At 37.9% G+C, this 25,388-nt stretch overlaps 1 protein-coding gene across 3 annotated transcripts in view; it reads right to left on the bottom strand.

The window, feature by feature from the left end:
• Positions 1-25,388, bottom strand: part of LOC127633291 (MAGUK p55 subfamily member 7-like) — a 131,320-nt gene that overhangs the window by 11,285 nt on the left and 94,647 nt on the right. For 2 of the 3 annotated variants that reach the window (XM_052112298.1, XM_052112300.1), the window contains 3 exons: positions 24,778-24,948; positions 11,443-11,523; positions 3,329-3,422 (listed from right to left, as the gene is read on the bottom strand). In XM_052112298.1, the coding sequence (XP_051968258.1) occupies positions 3,329-3,422; positions 11,443-11,523; positions 24,778-24,948 (346 nt within the window). The remainder of the gene's footprint in view (positions 1-3,328; positions 3,423-11,442; positions 11,524-24,777; positions 24,949-25,388) is intronic. The other variant, XM_052112299.1, reaches the window with a different exon arrangement.

The following is a 25,388-nucleotide window of genomic DNA, read 5'->3' as shown; positions in this document are numbered from 1 at the left end:
CTAAGAGGTGGTTTGCTGGTGTTAATGTGACATGTAGGGTTACCAAGAATTCCCAAAGTATCTGTTTAATTGAAAGTGCATTTGAAAGCAGATGTGCTCAAACAAGACTTTTGTTTTGTGGTGTTTGTTGTCATAATGAGTGTACGTGCAGTGGATGGAGGGGTGGAGGCTGCTTCTGTGGTTTTTGGGTTCATTTAGGTGGATCCTTTTTTAGCCCTGAGCAGGGTTTTCCTTGGGAATGCCAATGTCAAGTTTGCACATGAGAATGAGTCTTTTTCCCAGCCTTTTCTGCAGAATAATAGACAATGCTCAGCCATTCAAACTAGACCAAGAACAGTGACAGCCAGTAGCTTTGCTACAAATATCAAAGCTATTAGAGCTTCACCACATTACTGAGTAGTGAGGAGTTCACTTTGCTAGTTTTTAAATCAAGTATCTTATCAGTAGTTAAGGTTTATGTTTAATTAGGTAGCGGCGTAGGGTTGACAAAAGCTACACCGCTACCTCATGGCGTCTACCCGGTGTTTACTATTGCCAGTTTTGAATCAGAACTAAATATGTACGATTTATAAGTGAATCGCTCATTCAATACGGTTCTTTACAATCAATTGGCCACGTTATAGAAAAGCAGTATGAATCGACAAATGATTCAATCTGAATGACTCATATTGCTTACATGTGGGCAGCTGAATCATTTAGTGTATGCTTTCACTTGCCAAGACACTAAAGGAATACTTTAAACATGGAAAATAAAGACAACGCTGGCTGCAGTGGATCTACAATCAATGGAAACCAAACCTGCAAATATGTCCTATCGTTTGCTAATAATGAAGAAGGTCTTTATTAAGTTTAACATGTGTGCTGCTTGTGAATGACTGACTGTAGGTAAAAGACATTTTTCAACTAAGTTGTATCAAAACGGTCTCAAAACACACCTACACGAAAACACATACAAAAAGTACCAGGGTATTACCATATTTTTTGGAGCACCATGTAAATACAACAGTATATGAATATGGTAATCATTAATCATAGTACCATAGTATTCTTTGAAGTACTTTACATGAACCATGTAAAAACAGAATAGTACATGTATATCAGAGTACCATGGCATTACCATCTGATTCCATCAGATATTGGAGTGTAATTGCCTAGATGTGCTCACATACACAAGGAATTTGGCCTCTGAACAGAAGCTTCCAGTACATACAGAAATACAACAGCTAGACCAAAGTCATTCTAGCAAGTCAGTCCACTGTCTGCCATCTTTGGAATGCTCTCGTAATGGATATTTCCAGTCATGCCTGTGCAGCTCTTATCTACTTGAATGGGGAAAAGACAGATATCTCAAAAACGGTTGGTCAAGATTACAATCAAAGGAAATATTTCAAATCAGCAATAAAATTTGTTAACATTGGAATCATAAATTGTGCTTCTTTACCTCATTTTACGAAGAAAAAAAAAAAACGCTGATAGCTGATAGACTGTCATTGTTTGTATCTAAAAGTTGCTTGGCACTTTTATCATTAAGGTGGGACTTCCTTTCTTCATCTGTTGACCGTTGGGCGCTAGAGCTTCTTGGTTGGGTGTTCCAATTTCTCCCATTCAATTAAATAGAAGTGGCCCGTCTCTGCTAAATAATTTCTGGCTAGACACAGAATTCTAGAATAAGATGAATGTCATATACATGTAGAGCTGTTATAGGAACAGGCAAAGGAAATTCTGTTCAAATGGGTTTAACCGGTAGTAGTATAAATATAAAAAATTACATAAAAAAGTGATTTTGCATATTGTACACATGGGTATGTGTAGTTAGCATTTATAAATATTAATTTAAAATGTTTTTATACATGCACATACATTTTATATTGCACGATACTGTATACTGTATATATGCCATGGTATTGCACTATACGGAACTATACTTTATTATGGCTTTGAGTGGTGGTGGCGTAGTGGGCTTAAGCACATAACTGGTAATCAGAAGGTTGATGGTTCGATCCCCATAGCCACCGCCATTGTGTCCTTGAGCAAGGCAATTAACTCCAAGTTGCTCCGGGGGACTGTCCCTGTAATAAGTGCACTGTAAGCTGCTTTGTATAAAAGTGTCTGCCAAATGCATAAATGTAAATGGCTTTGATATATATAATGTGAATGTGATTTTTTATGCTTTGTCTATGACAGTATGCTCTGTGCATTTGGTTGAATCATTTTTTTAAGTAGCTTAAATGTAGCAAACTACTTTTGCATTATAGCTTGTGGTGTAACTTGAAACTTTCTCTGAAGCTTTTATCTTAGCTTATCTCATTTTCCTGTTGAGTAGTTGGTAGCTTTTTGTGTAGCTTGCCCAACACTGACCAAGAGCAAAAAAAAAGGAAAGATAGAAATGCAGACAAAAAAATATTGCCTTCTAGTCCTCTCAAAAATCCCTCATCCCACCTGCACTATCCATTCTTGTCCTCAACTTGCATTGATGACTGGTTTACTCATTCTTATGTTAATTTCACCACAGGGCAAACCAGTCAATGTTTTTCCACCCCACATCAGCTTAAGAACAACTAAAGATGCTCAGTTTGCTAGCGAAGTGACATTCTATACACTTTCCTGTTGTGTTGTTTTTTCATCTGATGAGAGGCTGTAGAAAACCATCCATCATCAGGCCATCCACATAAATCTGAGCTTATGAACCACTTGGTTTAAGGAGGCCAATCCCCCCCTCTGACACACACAGAAACAGACCACCTGTCATCACCCTCTCACTCTCACTTACAGAGAAGGATCTGAGCCTATATTTTATGCTGCTATACATGTAATACACACTCAAACACACAACTTGCTTGGATGAAATGAAGTGGAAAAATGAAAGAATAGTGGGCAGCCGAAAGGCAGAACTGGTGAATGTTTGCCATAGTGTCTATGAGCGCGGGACTGAGACAGACAACATCAGTAAAAATTGTTGTGCAGTGTTTTGACTGTGGTGCTGATTTACTTAAGTTCAGTCAGTTCTCTGGACAATGTGTTGAATGCTTACTGGCCATGAAGACTCAGTCTCTCAGATTTATATCTCTCACACTTGTGGTGTGTTTATGTCAGAGTTATGGTTGACATAATTACAACCCTGAGAATAAAGTAAGTGGTCCAGTAAACCTAAATGATTAATACTGACTATTTGATCTCAATGGTAAACTTTCACATTCTCAGTCCAAATCATAACTAGAACTTTCTTGTTCTAATTCTAAAAAATACACAGTAGTGTGTTTCAGTCTAAGGCATTAAAAAAAATAAAAAAACAGGATTATGTGTTGGAAGTTTAGGAAGGGTTACTTACTTGTTGTTGTGAATGTCTGCCTCAAAAAGATGTTTGGAGATAAAATGATACTCAACTCCTTCATTTTCCTGATGTCTCTTGGGTCGAGAGGTGTCTGTAAGAAATAAGGCAAGGTGGAAAGGATTAGTAAATGCCTCTTCACATTTGAACACAAACACACCGTAACTGCTCATTATACTGTATACATGCTCTAGAGATAATTGGAAGCATGCTGTTTTGGGAAATCTTACAAAACTATTTAAAATGTAATGATAAAAAAGCGTAAATGTGAGCAGAGACATTTGGATCTCAGTTGGTTTTGTGGAACTGTAGCATTACCAATTGTTTCTAGAACCTGAGCTCTAGACCACATTCTACATTCTCCTTTTACATGATTATGAGAATGCAGTGGCATTAGAATCTGAATGCATTAGTTGATAAAGGTATCAGAGGGATCATAATTTAAGAATATTTTCTAATCTGCTTGGTAACCATGGCAATTTCAGCTATGATCCCATTTAGGACAAAATCTATTACAGAAAAACATTTCCTAAGTGCATTATCTTATCTTAACTAGAGATAAGAAAAGATTTTGTAAGATATGAGAAGAATCCTAAATCATGCTTGGATTTGTTTCTGTAATATGAATTTTGTGAAAAACCCTTAAAACTTAACTCGACTTAAGATATGATTCTGTTAGGGCTGCAACAGTACACAAAATTCATGGTTCGTTACATACTTAGTTTTTGGGGTTATGGTTCAGTATGGTTTCGGTATAGCAGGGAAAACAAATAATTTTTCTTTAAATTATTTATTTTGAAAACGGTGGCTGATGGGCAACAATTCTTATTGTGAAGGCTCATTTACACTTAACTGCACTATGAATATTTCTTCAATGAAATTACAAAACAATCATATGCACAATGTATAAAAACATAAAAATAAAAGTAAAAATACAATTATAATAATTGTAACACAATTAAGACATTAGCAGTGCAGATTTCTGTACATTTTGCCTTTCAGCTCACCACTTGTCCTTATCACTGAATTTTCAAGGTTTTTTTTTCCAGGAAAATCGGATTATCATATTATTAGAGCAGAGGGTGGATCTGTTAGCATTGACAATGTCCCCTGCTGTTGAAATTTTACTCTCAGTACTGCCACTCCCACTACAAATATTAAGCAGTCTGCGTAGGGCACCATCTCCCTAGGAGGGCACCATCATACCCTAGGTGGGCACCAGAAACTCCACCGGCTACCCTTACTCGCATATTATTTGTCATTCATGGACCCGGTAGCATTCCCAGAACACAGTCGATCACCTCACGCTCGTACTTTCTCGCCGCGCCTTCCCAAACAACAGATTTTAGAGACGGCGGTGAATCTTCAATCTGTGGCTCAAGTCTGACATATTTATATATTGTTGAGTTCATCACAGTTGGGAAAAATAGCGAGCTAGTGAAAACTTCACATGCATTTATCTGATCCTCAGTTTCTAGTGTTCTGTTTGGCGCTCTTTCCTCTTAAGTTTTGATTCTGTGCAGTCCCTTGTTGCCGAGTAATCATTTTTCATTTTAGCTCTATGTGGTTTGTGTAGTTTGATATATGTTTTTTAATATTAGTTTCATGCATGCTAAGATATGTTATCATTCGTCTGACTACGTGTCCCATCCCGAAGGCCCTGTATCAATTCGATTTGGCATGGATACATGTATCGTTGTAAGCCTAGTTTCTGAAATCAACCCATAAATAAATAATAATAATAAAAATAGCTTCTTGGAGGACCTTGGTGGAATAAACTGGTAGCTGGAGTTGCTTCAAGAAGATGATAGGCAGAGATGTTCATTTAGGGTGTTGAAACGTTCCCTTGATTTCACACTTTGCCCTAAGAATTCTAGCTTGTTTGCTTGAGGACTGAGAGTTCTAGTAAAGCCTTAATCCATGTGCCCAGGCAGTGGCTCTATAAAGACTTTAAAAGACCACTTTACTCTGTCCCTCATTAAGCCCCGGCTCCTGCTTTCTGCCAGAAGACATGTGCGAGTCCAGTCAGCACTGCTCCAGTAGGTACAGCTGGGGTCAAAGTTTGCCATGTTGAGGAACAAAGCGGCATGTTTAACAAGTATTGGGTAGGACAAAGATCGCTGTACAACACATCTCTAAGTATTTGTCTGCATACTGCCAGTAGCTCCAAAACAAACTATTAAACTTTTATCACAATTCCAAATCGCCTTGTTCCATGTTTATTCTTCCCTTTTTTCAATCTGTTTTTTCAAAGCCCCTCTTGAGCTGTCTCTATCTCTCTATCTATTAATCAAGGTGTATTGGCAATTTAAATAAATAATAATAATTTTTAATGTACAACAGGTCATTATAATAATGGGCTGGTAGCAGTGTAGAGTATGAATGGTAGAGTATGAATCCTAAAACCCCCACACCCTGTGACTCTCCATCTAAATCACCAGGTAGTGCCAGCAAATCTGGGAGTTAGAATGCTTCTTGACGTTTTTACAACCCAAAGAGCCTCTCCAGAGACACTCGTGATATCGCCATCTACACACTGAAAATCTATACACTCATACCATTTAAAACCACGAAATGGCTTATTTTTAAGGAAATATGTTTTATTCCCGTATGCTTGGGTATTTCTGCTGTTATATCAAACTAGTTAAGATTGTTTAGTTGTGTAGTTAAACTCTGAGGGCTTATATATAAAGGGTCTAAGAATATATATTCACTTTTAAGTGTACCAAATACAAGTTTCTTTGTATCAAATTAAACCTTACGACTCAGCCTAGCTGAATATATATATAAGGTTACATTAAAATGTATTCAGCTATGTTTTACCATCTTTTGAGTGATTCAAACCACATCCAGGACACTGTCGTAAATTAGGCAAATGACGAGCCTTGACAAGACAAAGGGAACCTTCTCGCGCCAAAACTGAGGAGCCTCATTGGGTCATTTCTCCCAAAGGAGGTGTGACCTCCTTACCTTAAAAGTCAAGATCTGGTGTGGAATCACTCTCTTTTGTCTTCTCTCCTCGCTTTTATCTCTCTTCAAGCTCTCTTGCTTTTTCTTTTTGTGTCACTCTCGTCAGACATGTCTTTTGTTTTATTTGGCGTTTATCTCAGTCTTTTTCTTGTATTCGGACAAAGCTCAACACTCTACGTTTTTGGAGCAGTCCGATATCCTCTGGGTGAAAGGACTCTCTCTCAGTTTCAACCATTACTCCTAAGATGCTTTTAACTTCCCGCGAGCGATCCACGCTCGGGGAGCACCAACAGAAATCCTCCAGCTCACGGACGCAACGAGGACATTCACGCACACACGCAGTCTTGTTCAGCGACACAAAGGTCCATTTTGCAAGTATTATTCCATCTAAATTCAAATGCGTTAAAGTGTGTAATTCCCTTGCTGGCTCTTAAGGTTTAACTGTTGTAACAAGTTTGCTATCCCTGAAATCTCTTTATTTTTCCTTACTGTTTTACTTTGTTCTATGTTAAATGTTTGTTGTTAAATGTGTTCTACGTTTGTTAAGTTTGTGATATATCCTAGTTCCTTGTATTAAACCCAATTATACGCTTGATTGTCTGTGTTTGTTGGTCATAAAGCAAAGCCTCTTTAATGTGCGATCTAAAGCTACGAGCTGATATTATCAAAGTAAGTTAACATGCTTTGATTAAGTAAGCTTATACTAAGAATAAACCTTCTGGAGAATTGATCGAGTATCGAGCAAAGTGGTTTGCTGGACGAACTGGTTGGTTGCGGTACGGGTTAATTCCATTAAGGTGTTCTGAAAATTAATACAGCCTGTCTGTATATGATGTATATTCCTAATTAATTATAATTTGTTGTGTTTAATTATCTATATATCTGAAGCAGACTTTTGGGCTATATAATCCCTGTTTTAGGGCAATTTAGAATGTATTGGTATCTGGTTCAAACCATATGATTAATCATTGATTACAATCATTAATATTAATTGTATATTCCCCAAACCTGAACCAAGAAACCCTACAGCAGTCAGATTTCCAACATCACCATTTATTTGGAAAATGAACCCTCAGTCATACTGTATAAAGTATGAAAGGGTTCATTCACCCAAAAATGAAAACTCTCTCATCATATACTCACCTTCATGCCATCCCAGATGTGTATGACTTTTCTTCTTCTGCAGAACACAAACAAAGATTTTTAAAATAATATTTCAGCTCTGTTGGTCCATTCAATGCAAGTGAATGGTGGTCAGGCCTTTGAAGCTCCAAAAAGTAGATAAAGACAACATTAAAGTTATCCATATGACTGTAGTGATTTAATCAATGCCTTCTGAAGCAATTTTTCAGTTTTGGATAGAACAGATAAAAAAAGAACTCCTTTTTCACTGTACATCTTTCCATTGCAATCTTTAGGCATGATCATTATTTCAAGCTCGATTATACTTCCAAGTGCTTGCACAGAATGCTAGGGATGTGTACGAAACCAAAGGCAGCTGTCTTGTTGCCTGACTGCCCTATAAGTCAATGATTCAACAAAGCGTTTGCGCACAAAGGTACCTTCAGAAACTGGTTTTGGACAGGCTACTGCGGCAGCATAACATCACATTGTTGGTAGGAGACCAGCAACTGATTAACGCCATCTGGTTTCCACTAAAGGTAACACATCTGCTTTTTTGTGGCTCAATTGGACTGAATGGTCTGATAATCTAGAACAAAATCAAGAGAGTTTTGGTGATAACCAAGCATATATTTAATAACTACAGTACTTCTTTCTCACAAGAAAAGTAATAAAAAGTTAATAAAAACATACATTTATACACAACTTGGCTAATAACTGCCTCGCTACCGCTATTTTCTTCTTCAAGTCAACCGTTGAGGACCCGGAGCGCACAGTATTGTGGGATTTCATAGGCAGCGAAGGATACATCTATGCTGCCTTCAAAAATGTATCAGATGAAGGTATCTCAGTAGACAGGATGTGACACGATCATTGAATTTGGACATGCCTTGGTCCCTTCCTACCTTAGTATACAGCCTCTGGAGGAAGCATTTTTCTGGCATCCATGATGGCTCTATACTTTAAGAAGTGTAATCGAGCTTGAAATCATTTATTGCCAAGGAGACTGCTGTCAAGATGTACAGTTAAAAAGGAATTACCTTTTGTTCTGTTTCATCCCAAAACCAACTGGATCACTTCAGAAGACATTGATTTGACTACTAGAGTTGAATTAATTGTTTATGCTGACTGAAATCCTGTTTGGAGTTTCAAAGGCCTGGCCAGTGGACACCATTCACTTGCATTGAATGGACCAACAGAGCTGAGATATTCTTCTAAAACTCTTTGTTTATGTTCAGCAGAAGAAAGTAAGTCATACTCATCTTAGATGGCATGAGGGCGAGTAAATTATGAGAGAATTTTCATATTTAGGTGAATGAACCTTTAAAACAAAAAGAGAGAGAGAGAGAGAGAGATAGAAGCTGTCGAATTTCCATACTTTCAGAGTATATACTGAATTTGGTACTTTTCATTAGAAATGTCATCAAATATCGATACATCAATTATTGATGGAACGTTATTTTCTGGATACCTTTTATAGGCATCAATAAATTAACATTAGCCAGCATTTCAAGTAGAAGCCTAATTTGTGTGCTTTCCAATTCACTGTCAGCTGACCATACGTTTAAAGTAGTTTGGCGTAATAGCTTTGGGAAACCACATGGGATTGATATAACATTGACTGTACTTAATATTGAAGGACACATCTATGCGATGCAGGTGACAGTCCAAAGTTGTGAATCAAGTCACCAAACACAGAAATGTTATAAAGGGTTTTGTTCTTCAAGAGTGAACAAATTGACATTGATGATATTGTCAGTTAGTGTATGAAACTGGTGTAAACTCGCAAACTGAACAATTGTAAATGGCAATGTTTATTAAGCAATTTCTCTGTATGCAGCCTTGAAAATGTTGCATTCAAGCTCTCAAGCCACAAAATCCAAAAAATGAATATGATAAAAGATACATATACACAATATATCATCCAGTGATGGCTAGTGTAAATAATCTATGTCCACTGATAATGAGTTGCGCTCCATGTCCAAAAAAAATGTAACACCCTCTAGAGTTGTAGCTTGGCACCGCTGACAGACAGCGAGCAGCAGCGGCAGTGTGCGTACCTTCATAGAAAATAACTGTTTCTAATTTTAGAACGCGCCATGTAATCCACCATATGTGTCTGGTGTACGCCCCTCTTTAAGTTGCCCTGCTTCTCACAACTTTGTTGAGAAATAGGTCTGAAGAGACAAAAATTATTGTGTAACGATTAGCCCTATTTTTTTTCTGAAGAAATGCAGATATAGATCAATAATCATCTAGAACATTTTCGGATTATCTATGCGTTAAAAAAAGGCATCAGTCCCAAGCCTTCTTTTTTACCCATTAATGAAGTATGTTGTGTAGGTATGAAGATGTGTAGTATAAATGTATTGCCAGACAAACTACATCTGCTGGCATTGTCCTGCATCATTGTTGTCCTACAGCTACACTGTCAACCTACATCAGGTACTAACAAAAACAACAAAAATAATTTACTGTTGTTAAACAAGTACAATTTAACCACAACTAACTTTTTGGGTGGTTTTAGCACTTACACTTGAAAAGAGATGCATAATTTACAGTTCTTCATTTTTTTTTATTCACCTTTTTGTGGCAGACGCTCCTCATGGCCTTACCCTGTAGGAAAGCAAAATGTTTCAGGGGATGGCGAAGTTCATCCGGGGTTTGTTCATCTACTGTTTCATGAATAATGAGTTTTTGGACATCCTAATTTAAGGGAGGTAAATTAATAATACCCTTGTCCCATCACATACTTGATGAAAAGGTATCACCCTCCCATGATGGAAGGGCACCACAGATGTTATTATACCTCCAACTGCTAGCGCTCACAAACAAAGAAAAAAAAAAAACCCACTCCCTTGTACTGCTGAAAGAAAAAGAATATATTTCATCTGGCATTAGCTCTGTGGCATTGGAAATGTTTTTGGTGAGGCAAAATAATTTTAATTTCATTCTAAGATCATGGAAAATAGTAGTAAAGGCTGGAGAGGAGTCAAAATGTTCAAGTGATCTCAACTAATCGTATTCTACAATCTTGCTAGTGTTGCTGCCATGGCTGGTGTGCATTTTTAAAGACCTGATTGTTGCTAACATGAAAAACAAAACTAAACACTAAATTTTCTTATTTCTCTCTAATATTCAATATTATTCCATACCAACAGGTAGTGTTAAAAAAAAATTAAACAAGGGGAAGAAAAAAAACAAAAAGGCAATAGTCACTTTCCAAGAATCCATCCCTTTAAATCTCAATCTTCTGTTATGTCAGAGGGAAGCTGGGCTACATTATACAGACTAATGCAGAGGTCACATTTGTGAGCAATTAGGCAGCATTAAAGCAAAAAGCTTTGGATGGGATTTTAATTCCAGTGGCATTTTAAAGTGTCAGAGCCTGAATCAGACACATCTATTAAAGCCAAACTTAAATGTAACAAACAGCCCACCATTATATCAACAGTCATGGGTTTTCTGTGGCCACTGTCTGAGACTCCCTCCAAAAAAGTTTTTTTGCAAATATGCAATTACTCCACACCATAGCCTGTATAAATACATTAATCACAGGCCAAGTCATTTGTCCCAAAATGTCTGCTCTGGTGTATTTCCCTGGATCATGTGCTTCCTTGGATCACAGAGAATGAGAGAGGGAGAGACAGGGAACAGCTGGAACAGTCATGGGCATTATTGCTGGACAGAAAGGAGTGCATCACTAGGTGAGCTGCCAATAAATTACAGACTGATAAGCTAACAGAGAAAGTCATCTTAGTAGGGACAAATGTTTTCTCATCTGGTTGTCTATCCAGTACAGATAATATTGTACCCAAAAAGGAGTGCATCAAGGGTACCTCAAAAAAGGTAGGAAGAATCGGTCCCAAACTTTATCTTACATACATATTTTTATAATAATAATAATATTAATAACAACATTATTTTTCAGTTGAGGACATCGCTGGACATGCCAAAAGGGAGGTTTTATTTCAACTAACTTTTGGGAACACACACACGTGCACACTGTGGGAAGGACTTACGTGGGATTGTGACACTAAAATGTTGTGGGTCCGATATCAGCAACTTTCTTTTAAGCTCATTCAAACCAACACCAGTGGGACCTAGAGAGAAAGACACATTTATAAACCAACATCACTTATGCGGTCATGGCGATGTCTCTGTAGTAACACCGGGTGAGACCTAGCACAAAGAGTAGTCTTTGAGTTCTTGTACATCAATGTCCTCAAGGCACTGTCAAACACATGCAAACAGTCAACAAATAGTCACAAACATCCCAGTGCATGGACAGTGACAATTACTGTATGTGGCATAAATGAAACAGGAATTAGTAATAAATTATACCTAATTACTTGATATATAATAACTGTTTGATTGTGACAAGATATACTGTATCGCATGGCTTGGACTGCAAAGAAAAAGGTCACATTTCTGATGGGCTTCTCAAGGTCTGTAGTCCTTGGTCTCAGATTTGTTTCCATTATACCACACAAAAAGACTACAAGGTTCCACTCTTAATGGACAGCTGGCTCCCATCATCATTTCCACACAGAAGGGACAAAGGGAGAAAAAGTGACAAAAAGACAGAGGACATAAATTCTCATAGTGCTTGATTTGTAAATTAAAGGGGTAGTTCACCCACCCTTTTGTTTTTCCAAACCAATATAACTTTCTTTCTCCTACTAAAAAAAAGAAAAATATGTTTGCCATATCATATCCTTCACATCTGTTTAGCTGTGCATTTACTGAATGAGCACTGTGCCATTGTGTGTCCGACTGTTGTACTGTATTTTATTTTATATTCTAAACTGTTTCAATAATTCTTATTTTTTTTATTCTTATTGTAATCTCTTCTATGTAAAGCACTTTGAATTACCATTGTGTATGAAATGTGCTATATAAATAAACTTGCCTTGCCTTGCCAGATTGACACCCTTAGTCAAAATTCACTTTCATTGTAAGAAATAAAGATGTGGAAATGAGACCCACATCATAATGGATGGAGTGGTGGAGGTGTAGTGGCTAAAGCACAGGGCTGTTAATCAGAAGGTCACAGGTTCTAACCCCATGGCCACCACCATTGTGTCCTTGAGCAAGGCACTTAACTCCAGGTTGTTCCGGGGGGATTGCCCTGTAATAATTGCACTGTAAATCGCTTTGGATAAAAGCGTCTGACAATTGCATAAATGTAAATGTATAATAATAGTGCATAATATCTCCTTTTGTATTCAATGTATGAGGTGGGGTATCCACTAAAATACAGGTCTCTGCATATACTTGTATCTCGATTACTACAAAAAGCCCTGAATTCTTCTTCCTGTAGTCACAGAGTCTGACCTCTGTGACTACAGGAAGCCACATATGCAGCAAAAACACACAAGATCAGAGATTTGATACCCTTGTGTGATTCCTCACATCAAGGCCTCTGTTAAAGATAGGCCAGGATTCATACTGTAATGCAGAGTCAAACATGCCTTTAATAATGGCTTTAAGACATGCACAAATCAAAATCTATATGTCAGAGAACAGAAAACATGTTTTTCTGACTTGGAGACAGAATACACATTTTCATTTGGAGCATCATAAACGTTCCAATGCACGCACACATCTCTCCATGAGAAGCACATGAAGGTGCAGAACATGTTATCCTTATTCCACTCTGATACATGACAAAATTGAGAGAGTGGATGCATTTTTTGGGTCACTGAGAAATGTGGAACTCCTGTTTGAGAGCCATATGTAAAACATGAACATATTTTTGTGCATATGTTGTAGGTGGAAAAGGAAGAAATACACAATACTACACGTTTCCCATTAGCCATATTTCATGTGCAAAGGATACACACTCAAATGTTTTTTCTGTGGATGTTAATCTGTCTGCTTGCTTGCTTCCAGGTACACATAGAGACCCTGTCAATGGGATGACCAATGGCCTGTATTATCTTGGCCATTCCATTCACTCTTTATATGTACAAAATTAGTTTAAACCCTCAATGTCTCATCTCTCCAGTGGCTTGCCCTATCTCTGTTGAATGGCTGACTGCTTGAGTCCCAGAACCATGAACAGCACTGAAATCTAGAATTTTAGTTGCTGAGCACTGAGTAGCCTGCCAAATCCCCACAGTCTAAACAGCCTTCAAATTGAATGTGGCTGCAATGGGAGTGCACTGGAGAGGTTAACTGACTTGTCTTTGTGTATATTTTCCCTGGCTATTCTGTTCATTGAAATACAATTTAATGACCCTAAACAATAGATTGCCCTTTACTCTATAACAGCCCCATTAAATAACACATTTGAGAAATTGTTTTTCAATCCAAGTTTTTGTGTGCGTTCACAGGAGCAGGTTGCAATGGTAGTTAAAGTGTCAGTAATCATTAGGGCCCTCATTAGGGGAGATGGCTAATACCAAAGGCTTAATAACTTCCAGGCCAAGCATGGAGCAGATCACATTCAGTTAACCTTGAGCAGCTGGGCTGGCTAAATGTGGGTGGGGTGCTATCCAGCCTGGTTTCAACACCCAACAAGACACCCTCTACTTTTATTGCTGGCTTCAACATAGTCCACTCACTTTGTCTGATAAATAAGCAAAATAAAGTTTATTCAAGTTTACAGGTGTGATACTTTGATTTAAAATCAAAGCTTTTTTGGCAAGGTCTGGATACCATGGAGAGACTGGGCATGCTACAGTACTTGTACAAGACTCTGCCAACTGCTTAGATGTGTAAAAAATTATATATGAAGTTCTAAATAAAAAGAAAAGTAACAATAACACGTTTCAGCCAAAATTGTAATGTTTAATTTAGGACTGTCGAGTACATCTATTTTTACAAGTTACGTCAATAGGTGAATGAATGAGAACTGCTGAAAGTTTCCACTCCTTTTAACTTGATAAAGAGATCTAAAAATGTGTTATGACTGAATTCCAGTGAGACACTTCAAACGCGTCTAAGGCACGCACATTTACATAGAGAAAAAAAGAAAAATAGTGCAGACAGAACGCAAGGATGCATAGTGTGAAAACTGGACACATTGATGAACTTAATGCAAAACAGATTGTTGTTAACTGTAGGCTTGTTTAATGATATGAGAATAAAACAAACAAAATAGAGTTCTTAAGCCACTTTTTGCATTTTCTAATCAAGTCATATTTAGCGCACATTGTTTAAAAGCAGCTTTACAGAAAATTATGCTGTTTAAGTCCACAGTTAAAGTATAACACCAATATTAGTTATATATGTGTAGTACAAGTCTTGTTTTATGTAAGTAGATGTTGGTGGGCAATGTTTAAAACTAATGGATTTTGTACAAACTTTAAGATTCATGATTGAGTGTCTATCAAGTCCTGAATTGACTTAAGAAGTTTGTGTAGATGCAGTGTCCTTTTTTACTTGGCTGATGAAGGCTTTAGTTGGCATTCATTTATCATCTGTGAATTCCATTTTAAGAGAGTGTAGTCCATCCTATAACTAAGATAATGCTGACGGAGGTCAGCGAGGTGTGGATAGCAATGGCTGGAAGTTTGGAGATTCATTTTGGTGAAGTCCATTCTAAGCCAGAGGTGCAGGCAGTGGACAGTGAAGTATAGCATGTCTTACGGTTGAAGTTGGCAGCAGAACATTCTCTGTGAAGTCCATCATAGAAGACTGAAGTGATGCATTCAGTGATCATCAAAGTGCCCCTCACTGTCTCGTTGGCACAGGCTGCAGTTAGTAGTCATCACTAATCATCAGATTTATTCATCTGCCACAATAATGCAATTTCTTTCACACTGAATTTCAATCTGTATTATACACTGATGAGCAAAAAACATTATGACAACTCACAGGTGAAGAGAATAATGTTGATCATCTCCTAACAAGTCCATATGTCAAGGTCTGTGTAGGTTAGATGGTAAGCGTTCAATCAGTTCTCATAGTCAACGTGTTGGATGCAGGAGAACTGGGCAGGAGTAAAGAACTGAGCGACTCTGACAAGGGCCAAATTGTTATGTCCAGATGACTGGGTGAGAGCATCTCTGAAATGGCAAGGCTTGTGGGGTGCTCCCAGTTAGCAGTGGTGAGTACCTACCGACAGCGGTCCGAGGAGGAACAAACCACAAAAAATTATTTTGTATGTAATTATTTGCAATTTATTTGATTAATTTATCGACTTGTGTAATTAATTTGATTAAAAAAATGTAAATAGATTGACAGTCCTAGTTTAATTAAAATAAATCAGACAGAGATGTTTGGAAAGATCTGTAAAATCCTGAAATAAAGCAAGTAGTGAATCTGATCCGACAGCTACTTTATATAATTTACTTCCTCAATGGTCATTCATATGTTCCAACACAATTCTGTCTGGGTCTGAACTGCCACTACTCCGGAGAATATCAACTAAAATCTCTTCAATCTCAATTCAAACATGTAGAAAACAACAGATAATTTGCTTTGTTAAATAATCAGGTTTCATTTAAAACATTACAGCGGGCTCGCAAAACTGTGCATATATAAAATGTGTTGACTTTGGCCTGTTGATTAATATGTATCCAAATAGATATGATCTTAATTCGTCTGTAAAGTCGTTTGAAATTAAGCTGCAAACCATGGGTCATTTGTGTTAGAAAAAGCATAGGGAAAAAACAAAGGGGAATAAAGCAATTTTGTTCATGGGTGATTGTTTGTGTTACATTTACATTTATGCATTTGGCAGACGCTTTTATCCAAAGCGACTTACAGTGCAATTATTACAGGGACAATCCCCCCAGAGCAACCTGGAGTTAAGTGCCTTGCTCAAGGACACAATGGTGGTGGCCGTGGGGTTAGAACCAGCAACCATCTGATTAACAGCCATGTGCTTTAGCCACTACGCCACCTTTGTTTGTCATTTTTGTCACCCTTGTAGCTCCATAGTTTCCTTGTTAGCTTTCGTGTTCTCTGTTCATTGTTTTCACCTGCCATCGTTACTTTGCCATTGAATTCTGTTTATTACCCTGTCATTTTGTTTGAGTTCTGTTTGTTCATTGGCTCCCGTTTTCCCATTTTACCCGGTTGTTTTCACTCCCCTCTGTCTAATGTTGTTAAGCCTGGTATGTGTTCCCTGCCCGAGTTCTCAGTTGTGTTTCATCGTGTTTAAGTTTCCTGTTTTCCCATTGTGGGCTTTTCCTTTGTGTTTATTTGTTTGTTTATTTAATAAAGTTAAGCTGCATTTAGATCCACTCTCCTCGTCTGCCTTCGCTGCCTCCATTCGTAACAGTTTGACCCTGTTTTCCACAGTCAGGGGTAAACACGTATTGGGAGTTTGAAAGTTTAATGTGAGAGGATGTGCTTTCAAATTAATCCCTTTCATTCAAACAGCAAAAGCAATGGCAATATAAGACAAATTATTAGGCCAACAATTTACATCACGTTGGAAACACCCAATAATATCGGAGGCATTTAAAGAATAGATTTTCCAAATAGGATCATCTATTACTTAATTAGTTAATGCAATAAAACAACCTTCAAAGAGGATGAAAGAAAATAAGACAAAAAAAAGCGAGGTTCGGACGTGTGAACAGCGAGCTCTGCGCACTTTGCTAGTTTATTTTTTAGATATAATTTTTCTCCTTTTTCTCCCAATTTGTCATGCCCAATTCCCAATGTGCTTTTAAGTCCCTGTGGACGCATATTGATTCACCTCAATCCGGGTGGCGGAGGACGAATCCCAGCTGCCTCCATGTCTGAGACGTCAACCCGTGTGTCTTATCACGTGGCTTGTTGAGCGCATTGCCACAGAGACATTGCCACTGAGAACGAACCACATTATACCGACCACGAGGAGGTTACCCCATGTGATTCTACCCTCCCTAGCAACCGGGCCAATTTGGTTTCTTAGGAGACCTGGCTGGTGTCACTCACACCCTGGGATTCGAACTAGCAAACTCCTGGGGTTATAGCTAGCGTCTTTACCACTGAGCTACCCCTGTTTTTAATCATTTTTGTCTCATAAACCGGTAAGATTCGATACACCCTGACCCATAACTGTTCCAAACCATATTGTAGAAAGACAATATGTCAAAAAATCCTTGGGCTCTGGAGACATTAAAAGACACTTACGTGCTCAAGCTGAAGCCCCTTAGCAGCAGCCCGAAAGCACAGGACTCAATTTGGCCAGTGAGGTGTAAGAGATTCAGCGTCAACTTTTGAACATGTTGATGATGCTGACGAAGGTCATTGCTGAATTGGAGGATCTTACTGTAATACGTCAATCGATCACCGCTATGGAGATGAAATTCACTGAGTTGTTTATGAGAGTGGAAGATGTTGAGAAACGGATCGATTATCTGAAGTCATCGGAAAGGAATTTGTTTTGGTGAATTTGGTGAAATTCCTAGACGGGCTCTTCCCGAGTCTGCTCAACATAACAGGCCATAAGCTGGAAATCGAGCAAGCTCACAGAGTTCCGGCTTGGAGATCCACAGAGGGAGACAGGAACCGATCAATTCTGGCCACATTTCTGAGATCATACGATAAAGATCTCGTGTTACGCAAGGCAAGGAGTAAAGGAAGGATTTCTTGGAAGAACCACAGCATTTCCTTGTTCCCAGACTTAGCAATTTCGACAAGGGAGAAACGTGATCGATTCAAGGAATGCAAGAAACTCTTAAATCAATGGAAGGTCGCTTTTGCACTGACGTTCCAGGCCAAATTGAGAATAGATACTAAGAAAGGCCGCAAAATATTTACACGCCCACAGCAAGCGATGTCATTCATAAAGTCAATGGAATGAGTAAGTCATTGTGTGATACTCTCGATGCAGCCGAGTGAGCCTGACTCACTGAACATTCACTTGACCGTCCGAGGAAACTGAGCACCTTTATGTTTCTTTTTGTGCTGGTACCACCTAGTGGCTGGAATTAGTTTTAAGGAATAACACTCCTTCGGGACAGTTTGTTGGCTGGAGTTTGTTTTATAGAATATTTTCTGTTGTGTATTTCTGTCTCACAACATTTGTGTAGAAGCATCAGATTTGAGCAATCCAATGGCAAAGTTGTCACGAGGCTCTTGTAGGTGTGCATGGACTGTTTGAGTTTAGAGAGATGGACGCCGGTTGGCGCACGTTTTTCTTTTTTCTTTTTTTATGTTCTGGGGTTGATTGTTGAACCAATGTTGGAATGTCATCTTTAAAATTGTATTTTTGTCACACAATAATTTTTTTCTAATATGTCAATGTCAAATGATAATATGAGTGGATTGTCTCTCTCCCCGTGGAATGTGAATGGGTTGGGGCACCCCATAAAAAGAAGGAAGGCTATTATTTTATTAAACGTAAGAAATATAATATAGTGCTTCTTCAAGAAATGCATCCTTCCCTGCAGGAAGCTGAAAAATTTGATAAGATATGGGGTGAACATCATTTCTTTAGTACTGTTAAGAACAGATGAGTCATTACATTGATAAATAAGCATCTACAATTCAAATGTCTCAAACAGATTAAAGATAAATTAGGAAGAGTCATTATTGTTTTAGCAGAAATTCAGGGGCAAAGGTTGATTTTGGCTAATATTTACGCACCTAACACTGATGATCAGGGCTTTTTCATTTCATTTCTTGAAGGAATGTTGCAAGCTGCGGGCACCCCTCATGATATAATATTGGGAGGAGACTTTAATCTATTGATGGTCCTTGATCATAGTGAAGCAGAAGTGTGTAAGTCCCCAAGAGCAACAGTGATGGTTCACAGGATGTATAAAAATCTTGGACTTACAGACATTTGGAGACATCTGGTAAGGACTATACATGTTTTACATCAGTCCATAAGAATTACTCTAGAATAGATTTGTTTATATTTATATCCAAGTCATTTCATCTATTGTTGATTGCTCAACTTTAAACATCTTCCAGCCCTGGTGAGTTTAGCGGTGTTGCCACATATAGAGAAAATAAATCATATAGTTGGCACTTTAATGTATCCCTTTTGAAAAATCCTGTATTTCAACGAATTTTAAAGGCCGAAATAAATGTTCATATGGAGAACAACTGGTCCTCTGTAGGCGTGGCTTGGGAAACACTTTAGGCGGTTCTTAGGGGTCGGATCATACAGTATGCCTCATTCAGAACTGTGGATATATATATATATATATATACCCTTTGCAGGTGTTTTGGATTAATTAGCTGATTAGAGTGTGACACTTTGAGCCTACAATACTGAACCTTTTCACAATATTGTAATTTTCTGAGATTCTGAATTTGGGGTTTTCATAAGCTGTAAGCCATAATCATAAAAATTATATCAAATAAAGGCTTGAAATATCTTACTTTGCTTGTAATGAGTCTATATAATATATTAGTTTCACCTTTTAAGTTGAATTACTGAAATTAATGAACTTTTGCACGATATTCAAATTTTTCGAGTTTCACCTGTATATATATATATAAAATTGTGGGGAATATTAAAAGTGCAGAGGCAGCGCTTAAGCGATGAATGTCGTCTGATGGCCTCAGAGAATTGACCCGATTGAAATACAGATATAGCACTATTTTGTCATGGAAGGTAGAGTTTTGGCTATTCAGGGCAAGACAGGCATACTTTGATTCGGGGGACAAAGCAGGAAAACTAGATATATAAAGCAGAGAGAGTCTTTTTCTACCATTCCTTCAATTAAATCTGCTGGTGGTGAAATTTCTACCTCGGCCATTGATATTAATAATGCTTTTAATTAATTCTATCTTGAGCTCTATAGTTCCACGTCTTCGTCTACTGATTAAAATATTAGAAACTTTGTAGAACAATTAGAACTCCCAAAACTGACAACTGAGAAAAACATTTTCTTGATTCTGAGATTGTAATGAGGTAATTAAGGCCTTGCCTAACGGCTCTGAGGCTAGATGGCTTTGCTACTGAATTTGTTAGATGGACTAATTACTTTAAAGACACCCGGTAGCGTCGGTATAAACAAATGGATTCTTTTCTGATAATTTTACTTTAGATAGGGGCACCTGGCAGGGTTGCCATCTTTCCCCATAAGTTCTGCCCTGGAACCATTAGCAGCCACGATAAGAAGGGAAGATGATATTACAGGGGTGGTGGCGGGAGGTATGGCACATAAGCTTTTGCTTTATGCAGATTATATTTTATTATTCGTCTCCGACCCCCCTAGATCTATTCCTTGCCTCCACAGAATTATTAATTCCTTTTCAAAGTTTACAGCGTCCTGCCCAGTAACGGCTTTCCAGATGGGCGCCTTCCAGTGGCTCACACAGGGCATTATGAATTTGAGCATTTTATTCCCAGCAAATTTGTCTGATTTAGTTAGAGTTCATTTTGATCCCTTAATAAAAAAGGTTTTTGAGCGATGTGGGCAGGTGGGCTTCATTATATTTACATATGATTGGGAAGGTTAATGTTAATGTTGTATTAAAATGAATTGTATTCCAAAATGTAACTACCTGCTACAATCTCTCGCTGTAGATGTCCTCCTCTTTTTTTTCAAGCAATTTGATAGCATAGCAAAGTCCTTCATTTGGAATGGTAAGTTTCCTAGACTACATTTGGCTCATTGGTCACTTCCGCCTAAGAGAGCCCCTCCCTGGTTTTGTATTTAACATGAAGTTGTTGCCCCTATTTCGCCTTTCTATCAAATTAATCAGAGAAGATAAGTTACAACTTGTTTTTGGAAAAGGTCACGAGGCATCAGTGTATTACTCCCTGCTAATTCAGAGTCTGAGGGATGGAGCTTTAACTTCTATCAAGAGATTAAGGGAGTTAGATTTAAACTTGGTATTAGAGGAGGGAGTGTGGGCTAGGATTCAAAAAAATATCAAATATGTATCTAGAGATGCAAGGGTGCACATTATGCAATTCAAAATTTGACATAGATTCTATGTCATCAATATAGGAAATAAACATTAAAAAAATTGGGTCCTAACCAGTGTAATGATCACCAGAAACGTGATTTTAAGTTGGCTGGAGTTGTTAATGTGTGTGATTATTATATTTGTGTGTATACTTTTGTGTGAATGTGCTCATGTATGACCACAGGGTTGTTTGATGAGGGTCGGGGTGGGGTTGGGGAGGGGAAGGAGTGGTAGTGGGAGTTAAATGTTGATTCTGTGTATTTATGTTTTGCTTTTATGTGTTCAATGATAATCATAAAAAATATATACAGTATATATTTATATTTGCACTAGATTGACCGCACAAGCCAACTTTAAATTACCAGAGACTATTTCCTCAAGTAGAAAAGCCTGACTAATTAAAAGGTCCAACTTATATATTCACACAGACATGCACACATGCATGCAAAAGAACATTATTAATTATGTGCACCAACAATAATGCGATAGAATCCACATGCTGTGTTGCATTGACCAAACACATCCCGGTCTACTGGAGTGAACTATGATCCTGTGCTACCTCTCACAGATTTGTAAGTGAAATATTTGTGTGCATCTGGTCATCAAATGTTCTTCATGAGGCAAGTTTCACAACAACAAACCCTATATAACGAGGAAAAACAGCATATGGGTACAGAATAAACCCAAATCTTACTTTGAGGTGCTGGAGTTGATGAGATTAGGGGTTCACATAAAAATAAAAAAATAAAAAACTATTTACTCAAAACCTGTATGACTTTCTTTCTGTGGAACACAAAGAGATATTTTAATGAATATTGTGGACTGTGCTCTCAGTACAATGGCAGTGGATACTGCCTCAATTCATAGCTTAAAAAAGACCCAAAAATATAATAAAAGTAGCCCATGCGGACCGTGCATAACATCTAAAGTCTTTTAAAGGCATTCAATAAACAAGTTGCATGAACACACACAAACAAACTTCTCTCATACAGCTCATGAATGATGAACGGATGCCAAGATTTTAGCTGAAAAATTATTTAAACTTCAGGTTGTTTCTTACAAAAACCTTTTGATTCCCATCAGAAGACTTGGAATATTAAACATGAGCCACATGGACTAGTTTCTATGATCCTTCTTGGTTCTTTAAGCTCTGTCGCTTTGACCTTCCATTGTCTTGAAATCAGCAAAAGGGGCATACTTTCAAATTCCTCATTATGTTTTCTGTAGAAGACAAAAACATATGGGTTTGAAACTGTCATGTGAGTAAATTATGACAAAATTTCATTTTTGGGTGAACTATTCATTTAAGAGCTGTTTCAAAACTATTTGGAAATTTGGCAATCTGTCTTTCAGACAAATCTGATTTGTTTTTTTATTCATACTTTTAAATTCCTCATATGAAACACTTAATTCATTGTTCTGGCCACTGTATTCTTTGCAGTGTTTCCCATATAGGCATTTTGTAGCAGCGTTGCACCACTGCTGAATTATGAGTGCCACTGTTGAGATTTCAAATGTTCATTTAATATTCTTGAAGCAACATAACACTTGCCAGCCCGAGTCAGCTGTGGGCCTTTTACACTGCGAAAGAGACCCCAACACACACACACAAATAAATGCACTTACTCACAGTGATGCCACCGCATAACAACACATGTCAAACTCACTTAATTTCAAGTGGCAGGTGAGCTTATTTCTAAAACATAGGATGGCAGGGGATCAAACGTTTCAATGAACAATCAGTTAGCATTTTCTTCATGAATATTAATGAGTGTTCCCCTGAGTGCATTTTGCTCGCTTCAAAAGCAGAATGAAACAGCGCTACATGGGTCAGTTATCAACACGGCTTAATCATAGCAGCACGAGGGCAGAGCAGGTGCGGTCATTTGTGGACTGGCTTCAACCGAACAACAGACCATTTTAAATGAGCTTGTGAACCAGTGAGATGCGCGGCAGGGATCGTGAAACCCGTTTGAAAAAGGTACAGAATTGTCTGTTGCAAAACTATTTGGTATCGGTGATGAAACTAGATTAAAACAAACAGCCCCACATTCTAAATGGCACTGACAAAGAAAACAGGACAAAACATAAATTAGAAAGCTTTTGAATTCTCCAATCACAACACTTACAAAAATGTACCATGTATTTACTGTAGTAACACTAACTGTACTGTATATGATAGTTGTGGCAGTAAAACTTTTTAAATGCATTTAGGCTGCTGTTTTTTCATAACAAAAATGCTATAGTTCTTTATATTGAAACGATAGTTACTAACCATTGTAGTGAGGAGCCATGCATAGTTTTACCTATGGTTACCATGAACTATTACAAATATCATTGTTAAAACTATGGATACTATGGAAGAGCTATGGTGCATTTTCATAATTATGGACCAAGCTATCAATTTTCCATCTGTGTAAAATCTGTACTCTTGTAATACTCTCTGATTGTAGGAAAATGTAAGTAGTTTTGTTTGCCTTCAGAAATTCCAGGACATGACTGTAGTTTAATTAGTAGGAGCCTGATGAAAGGAATCTTTAAAGAAGAACCAACTTAGTCACACTGCCAGAATATTTCAATTTAGCCATATAAAAATGAGGTGTTCTTTTTTTTCCACAGATGTTACTGTTGTTAATATAATAATTTTCATCAGCATCCTAACCTCAAAATCAATGCTGTAATGTCAAATGTGCATTTCAATGCACATAACATGTTATATTATTTGCATGGGTGCAGTCAAAGCTGGTGCCACATTTTCAAAGGGCCCTTTGAGGGCACAAATAAACTCTGATGTGGACCAGGCTGAAATGGAGTTCGACACCCCTGTTTATTCTATTCTTTGGCCGACATGCGTTAATACGAGTCTGGGGTTGCAGGCTTGTGGACGCGCGCACAACAGCACTGCTCCTGAAAAAATTCAAATGGGAAACACTGCTTTGTGCCAGAACATTTGGCAAACTAGCACCAAATTTGAGAATCAACTTTTGTATTAAGCTCATTTCAAGGATTTTTCACTTTGTAAAGTTGATGTCTCACTGCGATGTCACCCTCGTTGCTCACTTGAAAGCAAGTGTTAACAATCCTTTTGTGAATAATATTAGGAGTTTCAATAGATATGTTCCAACAGAATAACAGTGCAGGGAATGAATTGCCACAAAAATGAATTATTCATCAGCCGGTCCTGTCAGCTTCAGGGGTCCTTAGGGTAGAGCTCAGTGAGAGGCTCACAGCAGAACTGAATTTATGGGTTCCAGGCGAGTGCTGGGGTGGGTAGAACATTGTTTGTGTGCAGCCTCAAAAATTGTGTTGATTTTGCAGTGGCCTCAAGAGTAGAAAAACAATAAAAATACCAAGCACAGATGCTGAGCTAACCAATACAAATACGCCTGAATACGGGCAGCATATGAATGTTATTTGTCAGAAATTATATTTTGGATATTTTTTAACACTATAAACAAATATGCCCACCATACTGAGGGCAAAAAAAGGACTGTAATATCTTTTAGAAAGCCAAGTTGTCATCATGCACGAAAACTTACCAACTAAAATGACAAGTCTGTGCCTGTCTCTGTGTTTTCTGCGGTAGGATGCCACCTCATCATACGTGGTCACATCAGCTGTGTCATATTGCTCACTTCTCTTACATTCATACATGGATTTATTTGTCTTCTTATCCCTCCTGCTGAGACGAAAGCTCCTCCGCAGACCCGCTGGAGAGAAGAGGTAAGAGAGAAATAAATTTTAAAAAAAGGACAAGCTTGTCTCAGATTCTTGTGTGTGTGACACAGAGCATAATGCAGTCACCAGTGTAAGCCTAGCAAAGTGAACCCGATCAAGGAGTCTTATTAATTCTTAATGCACCGTTACACTTTCTTATTCCTTCTTGAGACTTTTCCCTTTAAGCAAAAACCTTATTTTGAGTAATGGCCAAAGTATATACAGTACACTCCACGCACAGTATGTGTAAATTTTATCATAAGCCAGTCCGCGTGTCCTGATCACATGACGACCACATTTTCTCGATTTGCGGACATCGTACGTGTGCAACGTCTGCACATGCACCGGCCATTGACTCCACTTAAAGAGTATCATTAAGAATCGAACGCATTCTTATTCACTTGTGGTCAGTAGAGTACACTCACAAAGGCAT

This window comes from Xyrauchen texanus, chromosome 40, assembly GCF_025860055.1.
Source record: "Xyrauchen texanus isolate HMW12.3.18 chromosome 40, RBS_HiC_50CHRs, whole genome shotgun sequence".
Taxonomy (NCBI): domain Eukaryota; kingdom Metazoa; phylum Chordata; class Actinopteri; order Cypriniformes; family Catostomidae; genus Xyrauchen; species Xyrauchen texanus.
This window is presented reverse-complemented; position numbering and strand designations above follow the sequence as displayed.